Source organism: Acipenser ruthenus, chromosome 1, assembly GCF_902713425.1.
Source record: "Acipenser ruthenus chromosome 1, fAciRut3.2 maternal haplotype, whole genome shotgun sequence".
NCBI classification, from domain to species: Eukaryota; Metazoa; Chordata; class Actinopteri; order Acipenseriformes; family Acipenseridae; genus Acipenser; species Acipenser ruthenus.
Window position 1 is genome coordinate 37,248,928 of NC_081189.1, and position 26,279 is coordinate 37,275,206.

General features: G+C 37.0%; 1 protein-coding gene across 15 annotated transcripts in view; it reads left to right on the plus strand.

The window, feature by feature from the left end:
- LOC131696598 (E3 ubiquitin-protein ligase NEDD4-like) overlaps positions 1–22,581 on the plus strand; it is a 158,186-nt gene extending 135,605 nt beyond the window's left edge. For 3 of the 15 annotated variants that reach the window (XM_059024633.1, XM_059024635.1, XM_059024587.1), the window contains 20 exons: positions 2,589–2,666; positions 3,986–4,045; positions 5,515–5,652; positions 6,293–6,424; positions 9,303–9,503; positions 9,979–10,056; positions 11,054–11,108; positions 11,859–11,917; positions 12,152–12,217; positions 13,238–13,467; positions 15,140–15,261; positions 16,615–16,685; positions 17,230–17,325; positions 18,171–18,244; positions 18,584–18,644; positions 19,107–19,166; positions 19,852–19,959; positions 20,549–20,645; positions 20,774–20,846; positions 21,301–22,581. In XM_059024633.1, the coding sequence (XP_058880616.1) occupies positions 2,589–2,666; positions 3,986–4,045; positions 5,515–5,652; positions 6,293–6,424; positions 9,303–9,503; positions 9,979–10,056; positions 11,054–11,108; positions 11,859–11,917; positions 12,152–12,217; positions 13,238–13,467; positions 15,140–15,261; positions 16,615–16,685; positions 17,230–17,325; positions 18,171–18,244; positions 18,584–18,644; positions 19,107–19,166; positions 19,852–19,959; positions 20,549–20,645; positions 20,774–20,846; positions 21,301–21,403 (1,962 nt within the window). In that variant the 3' untranslated portion in view covers positions 21,404–22,581. The remainder of the gene's footprint in view (positions 1–2,588; positions 2,667–3,985; positions 4,046–5,514; positions 5,653–6,292; positions 6,425–9,302; positions 9,504–9,978; positions 10,057–11,053; positions 11,109–11,858; positions 11,918–12,151; positions 12,218–13,237; positions 13,468–15,139; positions 15,262–16,614; positions 16,686–17,229; positions 17,326–18,170; positions 18,245–18,583; positions 18,645–19,106; positions 19,167–19,851; positions 19,960–20,548; positions 20,646–20,773; positions 20,847–21,300) is intronic. The other 12 variants (XM_059024639.1, XM_059024591.1, XM_059024645.1 and 9 more) reach the window with 9 other exon arrangements.
- Positions 22,582–26,279: the final 3,698 nt, after the last annotated feature.

The window sequence follows — 26,279 nt, forward strand, 5'->3', positions numbered from 1 at the left end:
TTCAAATTTTGACTCATCAGTCCAGAGCACCTGCTGCCATTTTTCTGCACTCCAGTTCCTGTGTTTTCGTGCATAGTTGAGTCGCTTGGCCTTGTTTCCACGTCGGAGGTATGGCTTTTTGACCGCAAGTCTTCCATGAAGGCCACTTCTGACCAGACTTCTCCGGAAAGTAGATGGGTGTACCAGGGTCCCACTGTTTTCTGCCAATTCTGAGCTGATGGCACTGCTGGACATCTTCCGATTGCGAAGGGAAGTAAGCATGATGTGTCTTTCATCTGCTGCAGTAAGTTTCCTTGGCCGACCACTGCGTCTACGGTCCTCAACGTTGCCCGTTTCTTTGTGCTTCTTCAAAAGAGCTTGGACAGCACATCTGGAAACCCCTGTCTGCCTTGAAATTTCTGCCTGGGAGTGACCTTGCTGATGCAGTATAACTACCTTGTGTCTTGTTGCTGTGCTCAGTCTTGCCATGGTGTATGACTTTTGACAGTAAACTGTCTTCAGCAACCTCACCTTGTTAGCTGAGTTTGGCTGTTCCTCACCCAGTTTTATTCCTCCTACACAGCTGTTTCTGTTTCAGTTAATGATTGTGTTTCAACCTACATATTGAATTGATGATCATTAGCACCTGTTTGGTATAATTGTTTAATCATACACCTGACTATATGCCTACAAAATCCCTGACTTTGTGCAAGTGTACCTAGACGAATTGATGCTGTTTTGAAGGCAAAGGGTGGTCACACCAAATATGGATTTGATTTAGATTTTTCTTCTGTTCACTCACTTTGCATTTAGTTAATTGATAAGTATAATCTATTAACATGTCTATTTTTGAAAGCATTCTTACTTCACAGCATTTTTTCACATCTGCCTAAAACTTTTGCACAGTACTGTGTATGTATGTGTATATATATATATAATATGTGTGTGTGTTATTACATTTGCTTGAAAACTATTTAAAGCATAACACTGTACCCTTTTTTTTGATGAAACACTGTAAAATGCAAACATAATTATAAAGTGCTTTATGTTTGCGCTGGATTGTGTAGTCTGCTTCATCTTGTGATTTTGAAGGGAGTTTGGGCATGAAAAGTGTCTGTATTAATAAAATCCAAATTCCAAAATAAAATACTGACTTCAGATAATAAATAAGTAGTGGAGCAGCGTCCCACTGAAAAAAATAACTCGATATTTTATAACGATATTTTTTGTATGCTATACAAAACACCAGTAAGATCTAACCAGGGTCACCCCATTTGCAAACTGCATAGAATGCCTTCTGTCTAACAGATCAGTGGGGCAATAAATACATACCTTTGTGTACTGCATCCATCGTTATAAATATACTTATGTGCTAATACAATAAATCAATCGTAAGGGTAAACTTTTCACAGTATCACTAAAGTTGAGATATAAGTCACATCTTTCCAATACAGCTTTTAGAAAGTGACATTGTACGTACGTGGGTATCCAATAGGAGGTGCCAGCTCTCTCAAAAATAAATGTAGTGACGTCATCCTATGTTTAGTAGTACTGTTTTAAGATAAACAGCTAAAACAATATATTGTTGGTACATTTGAATTGCTGGAAGTGCTACTGCATAAGTGTTACTGAAATCTGTAATGAGCTAAAAGTTTAGGAATGTGGAAAATAAGGTCACATTAAAAAAAAAAAACCTAATCATAAATAGTAGTAGCCGTTTACAGCCCTATTGATTCGATTTAGAACTCCTGGAGTTTACAGTCTTATTATGTAGAGCTGTAAGATTATAAGGTTTGTTACGTACAGGTTGCAAGGGCATCTTAACTGACTTCACCACAGCACACAAACTGGCAGTTTAGACCAGATTTCAGGATATTACTGATGAAGACAGAGATGTGTTTGTTGAAAATCAGGAAAATGCTGCCACAAGAAAAAAGACATTGAGTGATATAAATTTACTAAAAGCGTACCTGAAAGAAAATCTGTATACTGGGAAGCATAGACAGGTATTTAACATGACACAAATATGAAAGTTCAGTTTACTATGGTAACCAAACAGACTTCACAAAAACAAAAAAGTTTTGTGGCAAAACAAAAACAAGGGAAGGGAAATGGCCATATGTGCTACTTTTTCAAGGTATTATAAACTAATTATAACAAATAATGTGCACCACAGTGTATATAATAAGCCTATAATCGTATTGAGGACTTCTGGTGGCAAAATAAATACCGAGACCAAGCATCGGTACAATTACAAGCTTGATATGCACACTTTGGTGTAGTTTATTCCTTGTGTTAAGTGTTTCAGTATTAAATGTGCAACGTGTCATGAGATTACATTACTGTCAAGTAGCCTTGCTTTTTCTAGCCTGTACTAAAAACTGCAGTAAGTTGTGGAAGAAAAAGGTCAGAATCAAACTAAATTGCTGCTTAAAGAGAAACATAGTACAGCTTTCTTATCTAGTACGCTCTAAGATATGAAATATATGAAAAACAGTACTGGCATTTGGACATGTGTGATCATATGTATGTTTACATAGAGTACCAAGTAAAGACAATTTGTAAGTATATTTACAGATACCTGTCTGTCTTGTCATCTTTTCTTTCAGCAGAGCCAGCTAGCGTCCAGAATGCGCTCATCAAGCATGACGGACGGGGTTAGTGAACAGGCCCAGCCGCCATCACCGGTAAACAACATTTCCTTGCCCTCCTCTACTCATCGCCTACTTTTACTCTTAAATGAGGCCATTTTCCTACAAATCTTCCAGACAGTCCGAGCAGAAACGCTTACTCTTCTACTACTATCTGCTCATTTTCTGTAATAATCAGTTGACATTCATGATGTGTTCAAAATACTGAATTTGAAATCTTAAAATATGTTAGTGTATTGAAAGGCCAGTATTAGTGTTTCAATGCCGTTGGAAGGGAAAAGGCCTTATTTAATAACTAAATATTGAATCTGGGATTTCTGTCTATCTCAACTTACTTACCACTGGTGAAAATTACTGTCTTGTTGAAAGGCATGATTATACTGTTGTTGTGTAGCTTAGAAAACTCATGTAGTGTTTCTTTATACCTGGCACAATAGAAACTGCTACTTGGTGCTATTCAGTTCAGTCAAGATTGTTTTAATTATGGGCCCTATTCATATAGCCTTCACTTTAAAATAGCCTTTTCTTTTTTTAATAGTGTTTTCTCGAAGTGTGTCTTAATAAAAAATCTTCGAAAAACTACTGACAGTCAGTACCTTCAAATGAAGGTACTTGAACTGTATCAGATATAAAGTGTCTACAGAAAAGGCTATAGAGTGGCTTCTTGCCTAGCTTTTCCAGATATCATCACAATCATTTTTGGTCAGAGAACAAACTTTACTACAGTAGCTCTTCGGTTCTTCGTGAAAACTATGTTGAGGAACTTCAAAGAACTGTGAAGGAATTGTCACAAAGAACTGCTTTGTTTAGCAGAAAAAAGGGTCTTCACTCCCCATATCCATATTGTTGGTCTCCAGGCAGCATTTAAACCTGTGTTTTTCTGGCTCAGAGGAGACAGTAACAATTGACTGAAGTCTTCCATAACTGAAATACAAAGCAAAATAGTTGAGCCTGCTTAAGTACTCCGTTTGCAAGCTCCAGGTTACAAAGTCTGCAAAGTGTTTAACACCTTTTTACAATATTCAACGCTGCATCAGTGAATCACGCGCTTTTCTTTTTGACAAGACTCTGCATTATGTCAAGTTTATGAGAGATATTCGGTAGTTGAGTAGTTGAGTAATATTGACTTGCATTTTGAAGCTATAAAAATAATGTATATTTATAACTACCATATGCAGAAGTTTGGTTCTATGTTTTTTTTGTTTTTTTTGCACAATCATATATCCATTCACATGGTTTCTACTGCTCTCTAAATTTGTCAATCAATTCTCCACTTTTGATTATTGATCTTGTCACAAACCTGAGTCCTTGACATCTCATCGTATCCATTCTAAAGATGTATTATCATTTGTCAGCAGAGCACCCAGGATAGGAGAGCCCGTGCCCAAACTGTCAGTGGCGTTGAAGAGTCAATGGTAACATGCTTTTTGAGTAGTAGTTTAATAAAGAAGATAGACGTTGTGATTTGAGCTACTGGTGCAGTATTGCTTTGTGCAATCATTCCCACAACACTCATATAATCACTCACTGGCAAATATTTATGGGTTTCATACTCTATTGTAATGGGTTTGCTTTAAAGGGCTGTTTTATAGCAGCCTGTGCATCAGCCTATTACATTTTTCTAGGCATTAGTTGGATGATAAAATAATGGATTATAGTGGTATCCCAATAATATACTGTGATAATCAACTATTTCTGTAAGATCCCCGATTAGCAATATGGAGCTTATCTTCATAGATAGCTCCAGGCATCCACATTGTAGGAAATGCTAAAATAGAAAAGGCATCCTTTGTTAAAGGTAAGTAAGGCATAACAATTAAGCTATTTTTACCCAATACTTTGTTTGTAGTTTTTTGAACAAATAAACATGAATGGTTTTTTTTTTCTGCTCTGTTGACTTTAAAGGTTGTTGCAGGGGATTTTGGAAGTATTTTAGTTGTTGTAAAACCTGTTGTAACATTTCAGTTTTCTTGAAGAATTAATTCATTAAGTTAGCCCATTGACTGAAATGTGCAATGAAATAATTGTTCTTTGTTTGCTACAATGGAGACTACAATTTGTAAATGCTGTGATGGCTTAGCAACAATACATTTGCCCCGCTTCTTGCATAGATTTCTAAATGCAACATTTGTTGTATATTTTGGAAATGGCAACAATCCAAATGATAATATCATTTTACATAACACTAATATAGCAAACACAGTGGGGTCCAATAGTTGGTGCTAAGGGCTGGGAACTAGGTGATCCTCACTCCCATATCCCAGTTCAGCCATTGAATAACAGTTTGGAAACCCAAATATATCATTTCTGAAAGGTGCATCTGCTAGCCTTTACGAAACAAATTTCCTACCTTTCATTAATGTTGGTACAATCATCTTCAGACATCTTGATTTATGATCAGTGTTTGCAAATTGCCAGTCTCTTATTTGGGTTGTAAAATACTGTAAAAGTCCCACTATTCAACCAGCACAGAACACAAGTAATATACTATAAATGTGACCCAATGTGACTTTGACAGTCTTAAACTTCTGTACAAATATGATCAAATTAAACTACACAATGACTGAGAGGTGATTTGAGAATAGCTGAAGAGTCAGAACATGTTTTTAGAAAGGCTAGCAAATAAATCTTCCAAATGAATCACGGTAAGTTTGATTTACATCGATCAGCTTGTATCATGTAGATTTTTTTTTTTTCAGGTTTTTCATTTTTTTATTTTACTTTTTTTCTTTTTTCTTTTTTTTTTTTTTACTGTTATCGATGTTGACTTTTTGGTAATAGGAATTTATAACAGGAATTTGAGAACTTTCATTTTCTACGCAACAGTCGCCTGGCAGACTCAGGATGCTAGTTTCAATAATCTTTCACTAATCTCTTGCTCAAGCAATCACCCTCCATGGCCTATGTCCACACCACGCCTGGTTTGCCACCAGGATGGGAGGAGAGAAAAGACAACAAGGGACGCACCTATTATGTCAACCATAACAACCGTACAACATCCTGGAGCCGTCCTATTGTGCAGGTATGAAGACTGCCCGTCAACCCCACCAAGGCCTTTTTGGGACAGCAACATCCTTTTCTTTTTCTGCGTGTTTCTTCATAGTGCCTTTCAAACTGCTTTGGGATAAACAAATAATCAACCAAACATGTTTAGTTTCCACAGAAATCCATGCCAAAAATCATGGGATTCTAGCTCAGTATATCTGTCTGAATGTCATTCTCTTCACTCTTTTTTTTCCTTTTCAGTGTGTTTACCCGTGCTGTGCTTCTTGCTCTCCACAGTGACACAGTGCTTCTTGCTTAATGTCCAGTAAAGATCTGTATATGGGAATCATTTGTTATGTGTTTTAGTAGCAGAGATGTCCAGAAACTGTGGCTTTGGGAGAAATTAGTTTTAAAAAGAGTAAGGCCATTACAATATCTTGCAAGTAAAAATCCATATAGAATCAAAGCTAAACAATAATGCCTTAAAGGGGAATTGGTTTTGGCCACAAATAATATATATTTTTTCACATCTCTGATTAGTAGCCTGTACTATTTATTGTATAACTTGAGTTCATCAGATGTATTTTAATCATTTCTTGGAATGGTTTGCCTTTATTAAATGATAAATGTAGTGTATTTTCTTAACGCTCATTTTAGCGTGTATCTTTTCACAATAGCACACAGAAGATGGGGCCACAGCCACAGTCACAGCCTCAACCTCAAATGTCAGCAGCCACCTAAGCGAGCCTCAGCTAAGACGGCCTCGCAGCCTCAGCTCTCCCACAGTAACCCTGTCGACCCCGCTCGAGGTGAGAGTCTACCTCATATACAGTACCTGGGGCTCTCTTCCATTCCCTAACATTTCCATGGTCTCCCTTTCTTCACTCATGACTCAGCCATCTTATTTCAGGTTTACCTTCTTGTTCAGATCTCCAATGTTTTATTTTTCCTTTATCTAGAACTTCCATGGTGCTATTAATCTTCCTCTTCCCATTTCTCAGTATTTTCTTCTTTGCATGAATTGATCTTTTAGAAAGATGATAAAGTAACTGCATTATTGTCCTGAAGTGGTTGACGTGCACATGCCTACATATGTACATGAAGATTACAAGGATATATTTTATTCTATATAGTGTTCTCTTTCCTTAGCAACATAGAATATGTATATGAATCAGCTAAAAAGGAGAGGAAGGAGCTCCATGTGACATTCCTGGATTTGGCTAATGCATATGGTTCAGTGCCACATGAACGTCTTTGGGCAGCATTTGATTTTTTCAGTGTACCGATGACAATAACAAATTTAGCGAAAGCCTACTTTGGAGATTCGCAATTTAGTTTTTCAACTTCAGAATTCAGCACTACATGGCAATGCCTAGAAGTTGGAATAATGGCAGGATGCACCATTTCTCCACTGGCTTTTACCATGGAAATGGAAGTAATCATTAGGGCATCAAAATGGATAGTGGGAGGACAGCGCTTGGCTTCTGGAATGCGACTATAACCAATTCAATCATACATGGATGACATGACAACCATGACTACAACAGTAGCCTGCACTAATCGGTTATTTGGCAAATTAACCAATTACATTGAATGGGAACGAATGCAATTCAAGCCCTCTAAATCAAGGAGCATCTCTATAATTAAAGGTAAAGTAGTAGATAAAATGTTCTACATTAATGGTGAGGCAATACCAACAGTGTCTGAGAAGCCAGTGAAAAGTCTTGGGAAATGGTACGACAGGGATCTAAAGGACACAGTTCGTGTGGGAGAAGTTAGACAACAAGCAGTGGAAGGGTTGAAGAGCATAGACAGCAGCGCTTTACCAGGCAAACTAAAACTCTGGTGTTTCAGTTTGGTCTACTGCCGTGGCTGCTGTGGCCACTGACTGTGTACAAGGTTTCTTTGACAACAGTAGAGAAGCTGGAAGCTTTAATCAGTTCATACATCAGGAAATGGTTGGGAGTTCCACGCTGCCTCAGCAGAGTGGGACTTTACGGTAAAGGAATATTGCAGCTACCAGTCTCCGCTCTAACCGAGGAGTTTAAGTGCGCCAAGGTCCGACTGGAAATGACATTAGTAGAGTCATGCGACAAATGCGTAAGGGAGGCAGCACCTGTGTTGAAAACTGGAAGTGGGCGGCAAAGAAAGCTGTGGAAGATTCAAAGGCTGCCCTTTGAATTGGTGATATTATGGGGCAAGTTCAGCATGGAAGAGCGGGTCTTGGTCTCAGTTCAGCTCCTCCTACATGGCACAAGGCAGCCCCAGCTCAACGGCAAATACTGTAACTGAAGTCATTCTTTAAAGCTGTATGTTAGATTAATATGTGCTCAAAAGAATATTTGAACATTTATTTTTAAATAAATAAATAAATAAATAAATAAATAAAGGACAACACAGCTGTATCTACCTTTTACAGTGAATTTCAAGCTCTGTAAAAGCCAAATAACCTAGCTTGTACTTTTGGCTCCTTTCATTATCCCCTCTTTGTGTGGTATTACTTTTTTCTTTTTTTCTTTAAATATCTTTATACGTGTATCAAATATTCAACTTTATTAGGCATTAGTAGATATTTCTTATTACAGTACAGTTACATTATTCTGTTGAAGAGTTGAAGAATTGGACCTGTCTTATTGGGGATTGCCCAGTGCAGGTATTGGTGATGTCAGCACGTTCAGGTGCCTCTTTGTGGCGGAGTGTCCCGCCCCTTTGTTTATTTATTTATTATGATTTGTTTATTACAGCGAAAGCTAATTTTTGTTATTTGTTATTTTGTGTTTAAAAACTTCGTGAGGATGCGTGACTGATCAGCTAGTGATTTATTTAACTAGCTGACAGTCACGCATCCTTACTAAACTCATGCAGACTGTGGCCAAGGAGTAATAAGACAATTAACAGCTAGTTAACCCCTCGGCCAGAATATAAGAACCTGCAGTTGTCCTGGGGGGAGAGAGCGTCAGAGGAGAGACGTAAGTCTGTAGGAGTACAAAGAGAATTAACAATTGCTATATACGTGCTGGCTAAAAACCAGCACAATACTTGTTAGTTTCGGTTTGTTTGGCCAATGCGCCATTTTGTTTTGTGGTGTTTGTTTGTTTGTTTGTTTATTTGTTTGTTTGTTTAAATCTTTTTGTTTGTTTTGGTTTATTTATTTATTAAAAACGCTGAGCGCCGTTGCGTTCAGCTTCATCCGCCCATTCATTGTTTCTGTTACTTCCTGGTCCGTGACGTCACCTCTCACGCCACTCAACAACACCGCTCTGTCACACTCTTCTGTATGTATAATAGCCAGCATAAACCAGACATGCATGAACACGTTGACGTCAGTGCTACTTTCTCTAGACTGTCCCCGAGCAATCTAAAGAAACCTCCAGTAAAACTGTATTGCCTCAGCAAATAAGTTTTCACAACTGAGTTACACCTTTTCTGTTAAATAGATGACCAGATATTTTTTATTATTATTATTTGTTAAATAACCAAGCGTCACAAAGCATTACAGAGATTTGATTTAATATGTAGTGAAGCTGTTACTTTATTCTGTTTTATTTATTGTAGTGCTCTTACACTTGACTTTCCTATTGAATTATCTTGACTTTCCTATTGAATTAATTTGTGATTGAAGTTTTGTGTGAGTTTCATTCCAAAATAAAATTTAAAGAAAGTCGCGCTGTTGTTCTCCTGTTTCAGGGTACTACTAACAATGTCACAGTCCGCCGAGCTGTGAAAGACACATTCTCCAACCCTCAGTCCCCACAGCCCTCACCTTACAGCTCCCCCAAAAGCAATCGCAAGACAGCACAGAGCTTCCTGCCACCAGGCTGGGAGATGAGGATAGCTCCCAACGGCAAACCCTTCTTCATTGACCACAACACTAGAGCTACCACTTGGGTATGCTGCTTTTGTTATATTCTTTTAATTTCTTATTAACTAATGACATTGTGAATTCATGAAACCATTCATTACCTCAAAGCATGGAATAACAGCCTACAAGCTTATTGCATGAGTTTTGAGTGTTTTGTGTGAATAACTGCACTACATGAGATCTTTTGGGTGCTGCTTAACATTAAGACAGCTGCATGACTGGGTGATAGAATTACTACAACCTTATATGGTAGCCTTTTTAGTTTGGTGCCATTAAGCAATGAACCACAATATGTACAGCAAGAAGAATACTAGCTTTAAATCGCCTATTTGACATTTATGTGCTTTTCTGTGTTCATCTGCCTCCAGTTTTAAGGCCATTCTGTTCTGGAACATTTGCATTAGGGTTTGAGACTAGCCTGGCGCATATCACTCGCAGACTTCTCAACTGCTGTGTTAGATGTGTTGGATAAAGAGCAGATCTTAATATTTCATATTACAGGAAGATCCACGATTAAAATATCCAGTACATTTGAGGTCAAAAGCATCTTTGGACCCAAGTGATCTTGGCCCCCTTCCTGTAAGTATTAAAAGTATGAGCAGTATACATTCAAGCATATACCCTTAATGACCAGGGGATAGCATACTCTTTAAAACACAATTTGGTATGTCTAGACTGACAAAAAGTCGCTAAGAGAAAATAAAATGGCCAAAATAGCCTGGTCCTTAAAGGGTTAAGGAGTCATTTATGATAGAAAGCAATAGAATGTGCATTTGACTAAAGCAGTAACTCAGTGCTGCATCATCATAATAATATAAGCTGTACCTGTAGGACCTATTTCAGGTGTGTCCTCTCATACATTCTGTTTTATGTCATGGTCTGTGAGCCAGAAATAAGCAAAAACAAATAGTTCTGAGCACAAAAAGCACGCAAACAGTTTGTTTTAAAAGGAGGTGCTCCAGTCGAAGCCTTTATTCTTTAAAATGGATACCTGACTAAACAATATTACAATTGTAATAAGAATTGTGATAATATTAAAATGGCAACATAATATGGGTCAGTGTTTCCTTTTTTTCCTGTTCCATGTCATGGGATTCTCATGCACCTGTTCCTTTTGGCAGAATCTGCTTGAAGAGGTCGGTGCTAAAGCAAGTGCAGACTCACTGTCTGTCAGTGCCTGCTGTGTGCAATGTCATAACTAGCATGGACTGTCACTCTACTCACAACACATTAATATCTAGCATCAGGTTTCACATTGCAATAAAAATAATTGGCACAATCAGAAATGCCCAACATGACAGTGACGCAATGACAGTTTTGATAACCTCAACAAATTCATCCCCAGAATAAAAATGACTTTGCTGTGTACTGTGCATGCAATTACTCTCTGTCTGGTTGATGGTATTGTGAAAAGATTACCCAAATCTGTCCATACTTGTGTCACTCCGTAGTACTTTGACTGTAATCTATTAAATAGAAACAATGTGAGGCCCTGATCTACTGTACTGTCAACTTATAAATGTGTCTTTCATCTGTGATTGCAAATCATTTTAAATTGTGTTTGTTTTTGTAATAGCCTGGCTGGGAGGAGAGAGTGCATGCAGATGGAAGGACTTTCTACATAGACCACAGTAAGGGAAATGGTTTTAACTTGGATCTGAAAGTAAATTGTATTAAAATACAGTTTTTACATTTGTGTGCCCTGTATGTGAGTGCCAGAATTTGCAATGCAAATATGTACGTTCTGAAAGGTTTCCTTTGATATATATACACTGCTGTGCAAAAGTCTTAAACATGATGCATTTTTCTACTCTGATGCATTATGAGCATCGACAATTTACTCAAAGCCTCCACTAGTGTTTTCTACTATTACACCAACCTTGACTTGCATAAAGAAGGAAAAACATTGAATGAAATAGCTTGCATCACTCGATTTTCAATGTGTGGTATCTGAAGCATAATCAACAAGTACAGAGAAACATCATCGGTAATTGACAAACCCAGGACTGGAAGACCCAAAAAGCTGTCTAACAAGGATGAGCAATACTTGAAGATAACATCCTTAAGGAATAGAAAGAAGACAAGCGTTAAATTGACAACAGAACTGGCAGAAGGCACAGGTGTCTTTTGTCCATTCATCAACAGTCCAGAGCACCTTTGACCATTGTTCCATAGTCCAATTTCTGTGTTCTTGTGCATATTTTAGCCTTTTAGTCTTGGTACCCTTTCTTAACAGAGGTATTCTTACTGCAACACATCCTTTAAGTCCTGATTTGATGGACAATGACACCTGTGCCTTCTGCCAGTTATACATACATGCAGCTGGAGCACTGTACATTATCCTTGGTTCTTTTTACTTAATCATACATTGTTTTTGATAGATACAAAAATCACACAGTGGGAGGACCCAAGGCTGATGAACCCAGCTATTACTGGTCCTGTAAGTAACTTTGGTCTTCTAAGCAAAATAGTATGTTATTATACTGGGTCATGTCAGACACTGGACATTTTGAAACCGGTATTAGTAATCAAACTGCAATCCAGTTTAACTTAAAATGTTTGATAATTGGAAGATGCGTTATCAGAAAAAAATAATAACTTATGTTTTAAAACGTTAATAGAATGAACTTTCAACTAATAAATTACTTTAACTATTCATATTTTCTGTTTTCAGGCTGTGCCATATTCCAGAGAATTTAAACAGAAATATGACTACTTTAGGAAGAAGTTAAAGAAACCTGTAAGTAACTGATGGGAAATGATAACTGAAAATCCTGGTTTGTAATAATGTATTTTTTGGTTGTCTAAATTGGTACATTAAATTTATTATTATTCCCCACGGGGGATACATATCCCTGGCCATGGGGTGGAGGCGCCTCTACATATTCTCACAATTTTAATAACCACTGATTCAGGGGGCTCCCGAGTGGCGCTTCCGGTAAAGGCGCTCCGCGTGGAGTGCAGGATGCGCTCTATAGCCTGGATGTCGCCGGTTCGAGTCTAGGCTATTCCACAGCTGAGCGTGGATGGTAGCTCCCAGAGGGTGGCGCACAATTGGCTGAGCGCCCCCCGGGGGGAGGGAGGGTTAGGTCGGCCAGGGTGTCCTCGGATCATCGCGCACCAGCGACCTCGTAGTCTGGCCGGGCGCCTGCGGGCTTTCCTGTAAGCTGCCCGAGCGCTGCGTTGTCCTCTGACACTGTAGCTCTTGGGTGGCTGCATGGTGAGTCCACAGTGTGAAAAAAAGCGGTCGGCTAATGGCACACGCTTCGGAGGACAATAAAAAATAATTGGCAATGACTAAATTAAAAAAAAAAGACCCACTGATTCAATTATGTTAAAACTTAATTGCAGTGTTCTTTACTTGAAGATTATGAGACTGTCAAAATCATAGGAATGTGTCTGTCTATCTATTCATCCATGTGATTAATAAAATCACTAAAGATCATGTTTGTAAATGTGTAGTTCATCAGACAGATTTTGTCATGGTTTTACATTATTGTACTGTGTATACTGCCATTGAGGTTAGAAATAATAGACTTGGGCACCCAAGCTTTTTCAGTTGTATTATTTGGAGCTGACATGAGAAAACAGAAAAAGGTCTATTAGGTATAAAAAGGTAAACATAGCAAGTGTAGAGCAGCACAGGAAAAGAAGAACACAACATGCATAATAAACCACAGTAAAGTGTACCGGGCAAATTTGTGAACTTCGAATGCAAAGGAAGTACTAAACTGTACTGAATTATGTTTTCTTCTTTCAGGCAGATATCCCCAACAGATTTGAGATGAAGCTGCACAGGAACAACATATTCGAGGAGTCCTACAGGAGAATCATGTCCTTGAAGAAGCCAGACAATCTGAAGGCCAGACTGTGGATTGAGTTTGAGTCAGAGAAGGGTCTGGACTATGGCGGTGTGGCCAGGGAGTGGTTCTTCCTGCTGTCAAAGGAAATGTTCAATCCTTATTACGGGCTCTTCGAGTACTCGGCAACGTGAGTGTGAACACAGCAAACTGTTTAGTCTGTGAAGTCTAATCAACCAAGACAGAAATTAGAAGAAACTTGGACTTAATTAGTCAGGGCTGGACTTACTCGTTTTCAGGGCTGAAGCCATTCCAAGGTACTTTGCAATAATAGTAAATAAAACAAAAAAATGAACTGGAATTAGTCTGGAATTAGACCCTGAGGTATGTATGCATGCAGCATTAGCATGTTAATTGCATTAACATATGTGTTACGTGTCACGTGTAAAGAGTAATGGAATGTGTCTCAATATAATTTATTCATTTATGTAAGTGTGTAATTACCTTACAATTGTTTTTCATAGAGTAAGATCATAACCCTGGCAATAACTGACATGAATAAAAATTGGGTTTTTATAAGAAATTAGAAAAAAAGAAAACATCACATTACTGGCTTCACAGGCATTTCCTGTCATTCAGAACCACTTCCTGAAAACCATTTTAATAAGATCAACTGTGTTTGTGAAATGGTGTTGAAGAACAATTAGAAAATGGATCTGAGATTTCCTTTTAACCTGTTTAGGTCCCTAATCTCTAGTAAAGAACCTTGAATGTTATTGTTCAAACTATATCAAATCAATTTGCGGGAAATTACTTAAATACAGTATTAATTTATGTATTTTATCTTTCGTTGCTTCATGAAAGATAATCTCTGTTCTAGTACATGCTCTCTGAATGTGGTCTGTCAAAGTAGACCAAAGTCTGCTGCCTTGCTGTCCTATACGTTCAATCTATTTAAGTTGTAGAAATCAAACAACTAGATGCAGATTGATTACTTTCAGCAACTTTATTTCAGCATATTATATCATAACAACACCACAGGCACAGTGCTCTGTTCTCTAGCAAAGCCACACTGTGAACCACTTACTGAACAAACAGCACAATCAGCATTAACACATGTAGACTACAAGACATTTTTAATTACCTAATTTTTTAGTATTCAGTTATTATTTAACCTATTGGAAGGCTACCAGACTACATATGGAGTTCTGAGCAAACCGCATTACTCATGGAATACTGACTAAAGTGTTTGTATTCTTTAGCAACAAAAACTAGTGCTGCATAAAATCACAGGAAAAAAAAAACAGAAAAATCCTCATAAGAGGGCTTTACCATTTACTGTCTTCTTTGGGTTATATTGCTTAATGTTGGTTGGAATAAAATTGTTTAAATGCTTTTTATGTTTATTTAGCAGACGCCTTTATCCAAGGCGACTTACAGAGACTAGGGTGTGTGAACTATGCATCAGCTGCAGAGTCACTTACAACTACATCTCACCCGAAAGACGGAGCACAAGGAGGTTAAGTGACTTGCTCAGGGTCACACAATGAGTCAGTGGCTGAGGTGGGATTTGAACCGGGGACCTCCTGGTTACAAGCCCTTTTCTTTAACCACTGGACCACACAGCCTTATTTATACAATTTATACAATTGTTTGGTAGAGATAAGGGAAACTAAAACGTGGTGGCATGCTTATAAGTGCCTTTTATCCAAACACATTATGGGTGCAACAGGATGGGATGACCCACAGAAACAGGGTTTTCCAGTATGACATTTAAAGGAAGTGAGTGAATTACAGTATTATCTTAGAAATGTGTTTTTAACATGTACATTTTTTATCTTGTCTCCCTGTTTCCCTTTCAGAGATAACTATACCCTTCAGATCAACCCTAACTCCGGTCTATGTAACGAAGATCACCTTTCCTACTTTAAGTTTATCGGTCGAGTGGCAGGAATGGCAGTGTTTCATGGGAAGCTGCTAGACGGTAGGCCTTGTCAAGTTAAATGTAACACCAACACGCATTTTATATTTCAGGTATTTTCACAGCTACATGAGGGTTAACCTGTTTTTGCACAAACCTGGTGTTCTGTTTTTTATCAAAAGTATTCCAGTGATATACGGTATACAGTTGTCTCCTATACCTGTGCATTTAAAATTATTATTATTTGTTTATTTAGCAGACGCCTTTATCCAAGGCGACTTACAAAGACTCGGGTGTGTGAACTATGCATCAGCTGCAGAGTCACTTACAATTACGTCTCACCCGAAAGACGGCGCACAAGGAGGTTAAGTGACTTTCTCAGGGTCACACAATGAGTCAGTGGCTGAGCCGGGATTTGAACCGGGGACCTGCGGGTTACAAGCCCTTTTCTTTAACCACTGGACCACACAGCCTCCTATACACACACTACTAAAAGTAATCAATCAGTCTAATAGAGTTTCTGATAATGTTTACCAGGTACATAAAGCCTAATGTACTGTACACTCCAAGCATATAGTACAGTGATGGATTTATAATTAAATGAAGTTAATAGTGGACAGCTGACCTGTCCACTTCAAGCTGTGGACAGTTCAGCTGTGACCTACAAAAGCCCTTTAGTTGAAAACTAAAAAAAAAATTACATTTGCACATTATTATTTGTATGCACAAAACAATAGAATTGCTTAAGGTATGTACATAGAATTGACCATCTATCCGTTTAAAATGACAGTTGAGTGGGATACATCCAAACAATCCAGTCAAAACGAAGTCTGGTGCTCTACCCTTCGCTCCAAACACATGCTGTGTTGTATCTGCCTGACTGAGTGCTGTGTTACTGCACAAAAAGCCAGAAACACAAAGATGCAATTAAAATAAACCCCACAGGGGGTGCTGTTGTATCTGATGTGCATATAACATGGTTAATTAACTGTTAGCAGCTATAAAGATGTGTTTCCTCTGTGCCTCTGTGTGGGTATTTTTTATTGAGTCATGGGTTTGTCTGTGCTATTACCAAATTATACAATTATATTATATAATGAAGCAATGCTACCTGACACAGAGATTATGAACCGATCAGTAATGGGTTAAATTCAAAACCGGGCTATAATTCTGGTAATTCCTGTTGGGAAAGAGTTTTGTTGTTGTTGTTATAAATCAACGAATACACAAAATGTGCATTTTTGTTTTTTTATCTTCTAATTTGAGGGGTGAAATAGTCACCTTTCTTTCCTATTTTTTTTCTTGGTTTTCCTTCAGTTGCACAGGGATATTCTCGTGCTCTCGGGGTCTGGCCAGGTTTCCAGCCAGCTTTCTCACGCCTTTGACCTATAATCTAATTTTTTTCTTGTGTTTTAGGCTTCTTCATTAGACCCTTTTACAAAATGATGCTAGGAAAGCAAATTACACTAAAAGACATGGAGTCAGTGGTAAGGCAACAATAAGGATGTGTGGCTTGAAAATGTCCAGTGATTCCAGATCTTATTTTTACATTTAAAAAGGCTGCGAAATGCAATTTTAACCTAATGAGATGACAAAAATAGACCAGCAAACCCAAAGTACAATGTATAACTGCACTGTATATATGTATATTGTATCTGTAAATGCTTTATTGTATAATGTACACTACACTACCCTAGTGTGAATGGTAATAATATGCTAGCTGATACACCGTATGGCATTTTTAAGATGGCAAACCATTTGCTTAAATGCAAAAAGCTTATCTAGATCCATCCGATATGCATTCCCTGAAAATCTGAAGCTATGAAGTTAAAGTGGATAAACTATTTCTGGGGTGTCCTGTTGTTAATTATGATTACTGTTCTCTAATTTTGTTCTGGCACATTTGCACTTTGAAGCTTTATTTCACATAACCCTGTTCTCCTAGAAGTTATACTACAGCATATTGAGGCTTGAGCTTATACAATTAGTTCAGTTACCTGGTTCCTCACACAACCTGCATCTCATTTGCAGGACAGCGAGTATTACAATTCCTTGAAATGGATTCTGGAAAATGACCCCACTGAGCTGGATCTCAGATTTTGCATCGATGAAGAAAACTTCGGACAGGTATAGATGACATTTGTTCTGTTTTTTTTTTCTTTTTTAAATAATAATGAACAACATTTATCAAGCCCAGGAGTTTGTCTCATACAACATGATCCGTTTTATAACCTTCAGTACATTCTTATAAATGATAACAAGCAACCAAAGAGTTGTCAAAATTGATAAGCTAGTTTGTACCATACTGGGTTAGGTAAACCCAAGCCCTTATATGGCCAAGGAAAATTGTACTAATTCAGATTTAATATCCATTTCTTCTATAAAGAAATGCGTTTTATATGTGTAATAATTAGTATCCAATAAAAATGATTGATAAATAAATAAATAAATTAATGATTACAAACACATCCGCGAATTGTGTTCAAATACCACTTTTCTACACGCACGCTCCAAAAATATATTTTTTATGCTGCAGTTGTTAGTTTTAGTAAAGCATTCATTCATAACCTGAAAACCCCTCAGTGATAGATAATTTAATATAAAACTTAAAATAAGTCAAGCACACAAACGTTTTGGATCATGCCTTCAAAATGCCTAATAAGGTGTACCTTCGAAATATCTTTTTTTTTAAATTGTCTTTATCATGTCCACATTACAGGCTGTGGTCTATTCAATTTATCTAAACAGGGCTACTTCTAATTCCAGCATCTAACAGTGCATGCCAACCTCTTTAGTGTATTTCTCTGTAAAAATCTGTAAATCTCCAAGGAGTGTCCTCATTTAAAGATTCAAAACCACAGTATTTAGAGCATGATATCAGTTAAATAGGCACCATTGTCTTGTAGGAACATCAAAAATAACAACTAATGTCAACATGCACATTTGTTTAATTTTTTTTTTTTTTTACTCAGACATATCAAGTGGATTTGAAGCCCAATGGATCAGAAATGGTTGTAACCAATGACAACAAAAAGGAATACATAGAGTAAGTACTATATACAGTTACCCTACAGAAGACAAGAGGATATTATTAAACTGTAAGATACAGCACCAAGTGATTTACTAGGTCTATAGATCAGAAAGCAATGAGCTTCTGAATATGTGACTTTCAAACCAGTCTGTACTGGAACAGGTGGGGGGTATTATTGGTATAATACATACATTAATATTGTCATTTGAGTAACATTTATAATCATATTACACTTTATCAGTTTAGAGCTATGTTGAAATAAATGTCAGTGTTATCTATGCAACTATGTTATTCATTAAGACTTTTTTGTAGTGTTTTACAGATGCTGAGTTTGTAATGTATTTTTTTTTTCAGCCTTGTGATCCAGTGGAGGTTTGTTAACAGGGTTCAAAAGCAAATGAATGCATTTTTGGAGGTAAGGTATATTTTAGGGAAGAGTTGGTGATTTTAGAAAGCCATACCAGTTAAAGCCACAAGGGGGCATAAATGAACCATTTTTGTTCTTGATGTACAAAGCAGCAACATAGAACTGTCTCATATTGTTTGAATTTTACTACCTAGTATACAGTGGGGCCCATAATTACACAAGTCTGGGGATTTCTTTTGGCAGGTTTAATAGATTTTAAACAGTTTTTTGAAATAATATTACACTTGAAGAGATATTCCACTTTTCTCCAGCCTATTTATTAACTTTGTCATGCAATGTTTGGTTAGAGTGAGGACGGGAGAGTCTGGGCTCTGGTCCTACAATCTTGATGTTTCCATCCCAGGGTAAAACATTCAAGAGTGTTAGTAATGCTGGGCAACACTGTATAATTAAGTGCAGTTCTGCATTTTAAACAATATAAACATATTAATACTCTTCTCATTTTTTCAGGGATTTACAGAACTCACTCCTATCGACTTGATTAAAATATTTGACGAAAATGAGCTGGAGGTAAATGAATGTTAAAATGATTGTATGATTTGTGTGCTAGCAATAGCATTGCAAGACATCCCGTTAAGAGCCTAGTGCATAGTTGCTAGCAGACATGCTTCGTTAACAGCAAGGTACCCAGGTTCAGCCCACTACTTCACTTTTGGCTGTCAGAATCAGAATGTGGCAGAAGAATGAATGAACAATGTGATGTTATTAGTAGAAAACCCGTGTCCAGATTATTCCTAAACTGGGTTGAAACCTGTGACATTCTGAGTCCAGAGGCTGGTGTCATACCTCAGTGAGCCACCCACACTGCTCACTCGACATTCACCCCACTACTACACCAAACACAACAGCTGTCAGGAAAGTGTATCTAACCGTGACGTAATAGGCACACTTGAATAGCATCCTCCAAGATTACTTCTTCATGTTAGGTGCTGTTCATCAGAAAACAGCTCATAATCAGCTTAGAAGGGGAAAACAGTTAAACACTAATTTTGGTATTTTCTTGGCTTTAATTATGAGAACAGCCCCTCATTTATGAGCAGTAAAATACCAGTAAACATGGCAACAGAATTCACTTTGAGTGAATTTTTAAACTTACCTTCTGTTCTGAGAGCACATGTATGTATGTATGTATGTCTGTATGTATGTATGTAGTTTATATGTTGAGCCTTGAAGTGTTTGTTTTGTTTCTGCCCAGTTGCTGATGTGTGGCCTTGGGGATGTGGATGTGAATGATTGGAGACAGCACACTGTCTACAAGAATGGCTACTGTCCAAATCACCCTGTTATCCAGTGGTTCTGGAAGGTAAGCAGAAAAAAAGTTAAAACAAACTAACAAGCCCCTAACATTTCAATTCTTAGTTTGCTAACAAATTAATATAGTCACCATAGTTAGCTTACATTTTTCTTTATAATAGTTCATTCAGTAGTAGTAGCAGTAATACACTACTATACCAAACATATAATATACTATACCAAAAACAATTTTCTATTCTGTCTTATGACTCAATAGTGACCAGTTGTGACCTGTGATCCTGCAGTGTGGTGAAAAGCACAAGTCGCTGTGAAATTCCATGGCAGTATAGGCTAAATAGACTATTCTTTTGTAGCACAAGGAATGTGTTATATTTGCTTTTCAAACTTGAATCCCACAGTTTGACTGTTTTTTATTATTATTTTAAGAATTATTTTCAGTAACCATTTAGGCAATTATGTAGCATTGTAAGGGCCATCATGGTCATTTGTTAATGCAGTTGTCAAATACAGCTTGTAGAATGTGATCCCCAAAACTCAAATCACATTTTGCCTTCTGTGCATACAATAGCCCTTACCCTATATTTTCATTGATTACCATTATTTCAGTAAGCTTAAACCACAATCGTATTTTCTTGCAGGCTGTGTTACTGATGGATGCAGAAAAGCGTATCAGACTACTTCAGTTTGTTACTGGAACATCACGTGTGCCTATGAATGGCTTTGCTGAGTTATATGGTGAGTAAATGTCACTTTTATATTTTATTGAGACACTGGTAACTAAGGATTACAATGTGTTTGTTTCCAAATGACAGCTCAATGCTGTACAGAGTTACATTCTTTTTTGTTTCTTTTATTCCTTGCAGGATCCAATGGTCCTCAGCTGTTTACTATCGAGCAGTGGGGAACCCCTGAAAAACTACCCAGGGCTCACACATGGTAAGGGTCATGCTGTTCTTTGTTAAACCTCTTAACACTGCAAACCTATAAATGGTGTCTTGTACAGATAACTCCACTCAGAACTGCACACTGCTAGTGCAATTAAGGGAAAACTCCCACTCAACACACAGCAACCAGGCCTGGTCTTCAGTATACCGTGTATCACTTTTGTACTTTTCAGATACTGAAAGCATTTAATTAGTTATATTCAGGTTTTTACAAAGTTCCATACAATAGTGCTGAAAGAGTTTATAGACAGATAAAGGTATTCAGAGAAATGAAGCAGTGGGCTCTATTCACAGAGCTTTAAGTTTATTTAAAGTCTATTTTTACAGATTACATACAATTTTGTAGATTCAACTATATTCTAGAGCAGTTTCACGAATATAAAACGTTCCCTGAGTTGACATTTGACATACGTGTAATTAACACTGATGTGTTTATATCACTACAGCTTTAACCGCCTGGATCTACCGACCTATGAAACGTTTGATGATTTGCGAGAGAAGCTTCTCATGGCAGTGGAGAACGCTCAAGGGTTCGAAGGAGTAGATTAAAAAACGACCAGACTGCTGTTTCTTAGCAAGCTATTGTAGCTTGTAACTTTAATACGTTCTGGACACAGTACATTAGAACGACTATACAGTGACTTTGGTCGTAGAAAAATGTATTATATGCCTATTCCTTACTTCTGGGAGACTGGAAATTAATTGTGAGGACAATTCTTTTTATAACCTCCACAATGAAGAGACAACAATGAAGACAATGTTGCAGATGATGATGTGAACTTCAGACCATTTCAGTAAAACGTGTTCTGTACTGTGCTGTTAAAAGCATGGCCCTTAAATATTTTGCATACTTTCTAACTTCAGTGAATGGATTGAATCACTTTTACAGCTACAGTATTACACCTCTTGAGAATGAATTAGAAATCATTGCCAAGATCCAGTGTTCGTCATACATGCAATATTTATCACATACCAAATACCAACAACACAACAAGTATGTTTCATGTAAATTATCAAAAAAAATGTTGTATTGCAAAAATCTACTACTGTTCTCCATATAAACCTATACAAAAATATCAACCCAGCCAAACACAAATGAAAGATGCACCTCTTTTCATGTTTAAATGAGCAACACAACTAGTATAGTAATTCAATCACCACATAACCAGCGTATTCAAAACAAACTATCAATGCATGTGTGGGAAGGGTTTGAGTGCCATTTGTTAAATATATTTGTATATGCTTAACCCTATCAATAATGTTGTAAAATCATTTCATACAAGATTGAAATTTCTGAAACCTAATTCGTAATAGTTTGTATTGGAGACATTCATAATGAAAGTTAACAAGAAAATCGAACTGTAAGCAAGATGTGATTGCTCTCCTGTCTGTACACTTAAACTAGTCATGGCTGAGGATAAAAATCACCTTTTTTCCTCCTTGATCTAACACCACCGAATCTAAGGGCACTTTATGTATCACATTAAGGATGTATCACTTAGCTTTTGTTTTTATTATTAACTTAAATGTGATTTATATTCCTCGAATGCACACATTTATCTGGTGCATTATGTGTTGTCTGTAAAATGTGGCTGCTGCTGATGTATCAAACACTCAGATGTGGAGCTGAGCCTTAGAACTGGTTCTCCTCACTCCCTTTGTCTATCTGTTCTGTTTATTCCTTTCTTCATGTCCTTTTCTTAAACAATACACATCGTTCAATTCTCTGTGGGTGTGTATTTCCTATGACACAAAGGAAGCAATGTTGATGATGGTGCATTCATCAGAGACTGGTATCATACATGTTCCTTCTCAGGGGGTGACCGAAGCACTTCAGAAAGGCCTAGCAGTCAGATAATAGGCCCAAGGAACCTATATTCTTAGATAACAAGCTGAGGCCTTGAACGCACTACAAATTATAGACATGAAACAATGTATTATATCAGAGAATTGTGATTCCCTCTACATGTGCATGATGTGGCTTGTGATACAAAGGCAATGTATGCTAATATGATGATACATTACCAAAAGCACCATGCAGCTCATTGTAGTCTGGAAAGTTATGTAATTTTAATATCTTACACACATTAGGAAAACATCATAAAGGTCTCCACACACCAGACGTGATGCGATTTTGTAATTGGTGATGAGACACTTTAACAGCGACATGACCATACACACCAGAAGCGACACAGAGGCGATGCGACAGGTTTGATAACTGCCAGGTCTATACAACTGTTCAAAATTGCTATTAACAAAACTATGATCAAGACTGGTACATAGTCCTCAACATGACGGTATTTCAACATATATGGCAGTAAATAATACACACCAGGTTTATCCAGTTCCTTCGAAATGGACTATATATTATCTTTCAAATCTGTATCTTGATAATTGTGATGCCCTTTGTCATAAGGCTCTCTGGATTTTTTCAACGACAAGTATTACTGTTTTCTCCATCATTTTGGATCTGCTTCATATTGCTGGACCATGTGCATTGAAGCTGTTCTCTGATTGCTCATAGCCCTAGTTGATACGCATCAAACCGAAAAAAACAGGATTCAATCTTGCGTCGCCTGTCGCGTTGCTTGTGGTGTGAAAGATACTTATCAAAAGTATGGGTTCGATTCATTTTCATACACCTTCAGCTACTTAAGTCATACTTTTAAATAGGACACTTCAGTCTTTCTTGTCAGGTGCTTTACAAATACCTTTATTTTACAAAGTGTACAGTATTTATATTCAGGGGCTCTTGATATACTGTAGAGATCTCAAAACACTGCCATCTTCATTTTCTGAATCTTGAAACATACAGTGTATATTTACAGTACTGTGCTATTGACATTGTGTCCACTCTAGAATAGTGGAGGCAGACCAGCTATTACACATGTGGGTACCGGGGGAGACTCCACACTTCCCCTGTCTACGCTGCAATGCCAAGGTAGAACATGTCTAAGATTTCTGCAGGGTAAAAACACCAATTCCCCTAGTTTTGTGGGTTTGTGTAACAAACTTAACATTATATTAACATAGTGTTTTGCAATGAATTTCCATTGCTTTTGTGGGCTGAATCTAACTAACCCTTCGAAAGGCCCCATAATGAATGATTCTTTATTATTTAGCTTTTTTGTTTTAACTGCACTGCTTTATCACCCTGTTCTTAAATTGTTACTGCTCTTTGAGATGCACATTGCACTTTGTGTTTCACATTTCAACACACGACTGCTTATCCAATTGTGATGAAACTTGGTTAGGACATTATTTAACACAAATTCCTGAGATAAACAGAATCTGGGGATATAAAGAGGTGTCTGTCCGCCTGTCTTTACATGCACATGTATGTCACAGCTGCAGTTTTTACTGTATTTAGGGATGAAATGAAATCTCATTACAATATAATATGAAATGACTGGACCCCTAATTTACAGTAGAACTTTTTATTTTTTTATTTCTCATTATTCTGCAAGTACAGTTGGATTTGTACTAAAATTGTGTTGTGTGGACTATAAAGTACGGAAATACCCCCCACCAATATTGAACATTCTTAAACTGTTCTAATGCTGAAATCATGTGTCATATGTAAACTGAAATCAATCATATTTCTGTAAAATGCATTATAACAAAATAAACATTCATTTCCACAATGAAATGTATTGAAACAAGCACTCTGAAACTAAATCATATTTTAAATGCATTATTGGCACAGATAATAATCACATTCAGTAGATACCAGTTTAACATACACATTAGTAATTCAATATTGTACTTAAAACTGTAAATAACTTACTTTAACTTTTGTATTATTCCCGTAGATATTTTCACTTTAACAAATTACAAATGATATAATTACTGAGTGACAGTAATAAATAAACTAAAAGTACATTGGTTCAAACTGCCAGTATATGGAGTAGTTAATATTTCTTAACTCACGAACATAAAATGGCAAAGTCAATCGATTGTTTAGTTACCAGCCTTTCCTTTCTCCATTTGCATAATACAATGCTAAAAAATAGCCAGCACTACTTAAACGGGTTGAAACATAGGAAAGTAACATTTTCTTAGGCACCCTCTTTAATTCAAAAAGTACACATAGAGAGTTAAACCCTTTTCCATTTTCAAAGACACTCTGGAAGACTCCTTGTTTACCGAATTTTATAATTGATTCTAACTGCTTTTAAACTTGAGTTATTCATATCTCACATTCCGTATTTATAATGGGAGATTCAAAGCAATTTTATTATAGAGACGCTACTGTGCCTCTATAATTGGATCATCGGTTCTACTCCAAACATTGGTGTCTATTTCTCACAATCCTGTCCACTAATGCACTCGGAATGCTGTGTTCAAGCAACAACAAAAACGACAGTTTTCTTTTTTAGCATCTCTGAAGAAGAGCTGAATGTTGCTTCCTAATTATCCATGCTGGCTGTGGTACTTGTGTGTCTTAAAAGATACATAATGGGCATATGAGTTATTATTAAAAGTAAATACAATACAAACCCTTTAGGAGGTAATGTTATGTTAACTTCTCTGAAGCTATAACAGTATTTTTATAATATTTTATTACAGGTACTGTACTTTATTAAGTTGAGTGCACTGAACAATAAACTGTGTACAGTGCAGTTAAGAGAAGCCAAGGAATTAGATTGTGTTGTAAAACTGAATATGACTGGGGGACACGAGTTAAAAAAAAAATATATACAAAAATGTATTTTCTTTAGGATGTTGTTGAGGGGTGGTGATTACAAATCTTGCATTTAACTTTCCTATTACTACAACTACAAAGGGGAAAACATAATTACAACATTTAGCCACCAGGTGGTGTCATTTTGATAAGATTTTTAGGGCTCTTCGTTTTTTGGTTTTTATTTTTGATCACCTGATGTCCCTTTTTTTTTTAGCCAACTCAAAAAATTAAACAAACAGAATCATAGTCTCATTCAAATTATTGGAGAAAAAACAAGTGACCTTGTTTCACAATCAATGCTTTTCCAAGACTAATTAAGAAACAGAGTTGGCTCAATATAACTTTAAAGGGGTATCACGTGACCAAAATTAAAAACAGAAAAAGAAGACCCCTAGTCATTTAATATAAAGCTAAACAAAAATAACAGTGGAATGTGTACTCTTGTTGAGAGATATGGGAGCGATTTAATATTGTTTGTTTAAAAAAGACCCTTGTTAACTTGAACAATTTGAGGAGGGTTGAAATCTTTATTTTATTTATATAAAATTCTGCCTCCAAGTAAAGCCTCCCAGTTCTTGTATTGGTAAGTTGTTTTTGTAACCAATGAAAAGCAGGGCCGGAACTAGCTATGAGGACACCAAGGGGTCGTGTCCTCAGTTGTTTTTTTGCTTCATCAATGCTGATGCTCATGTAAAAATTCTGCTAAAGTACAAAAGACTCCTTAACTTTCTCTGTTGG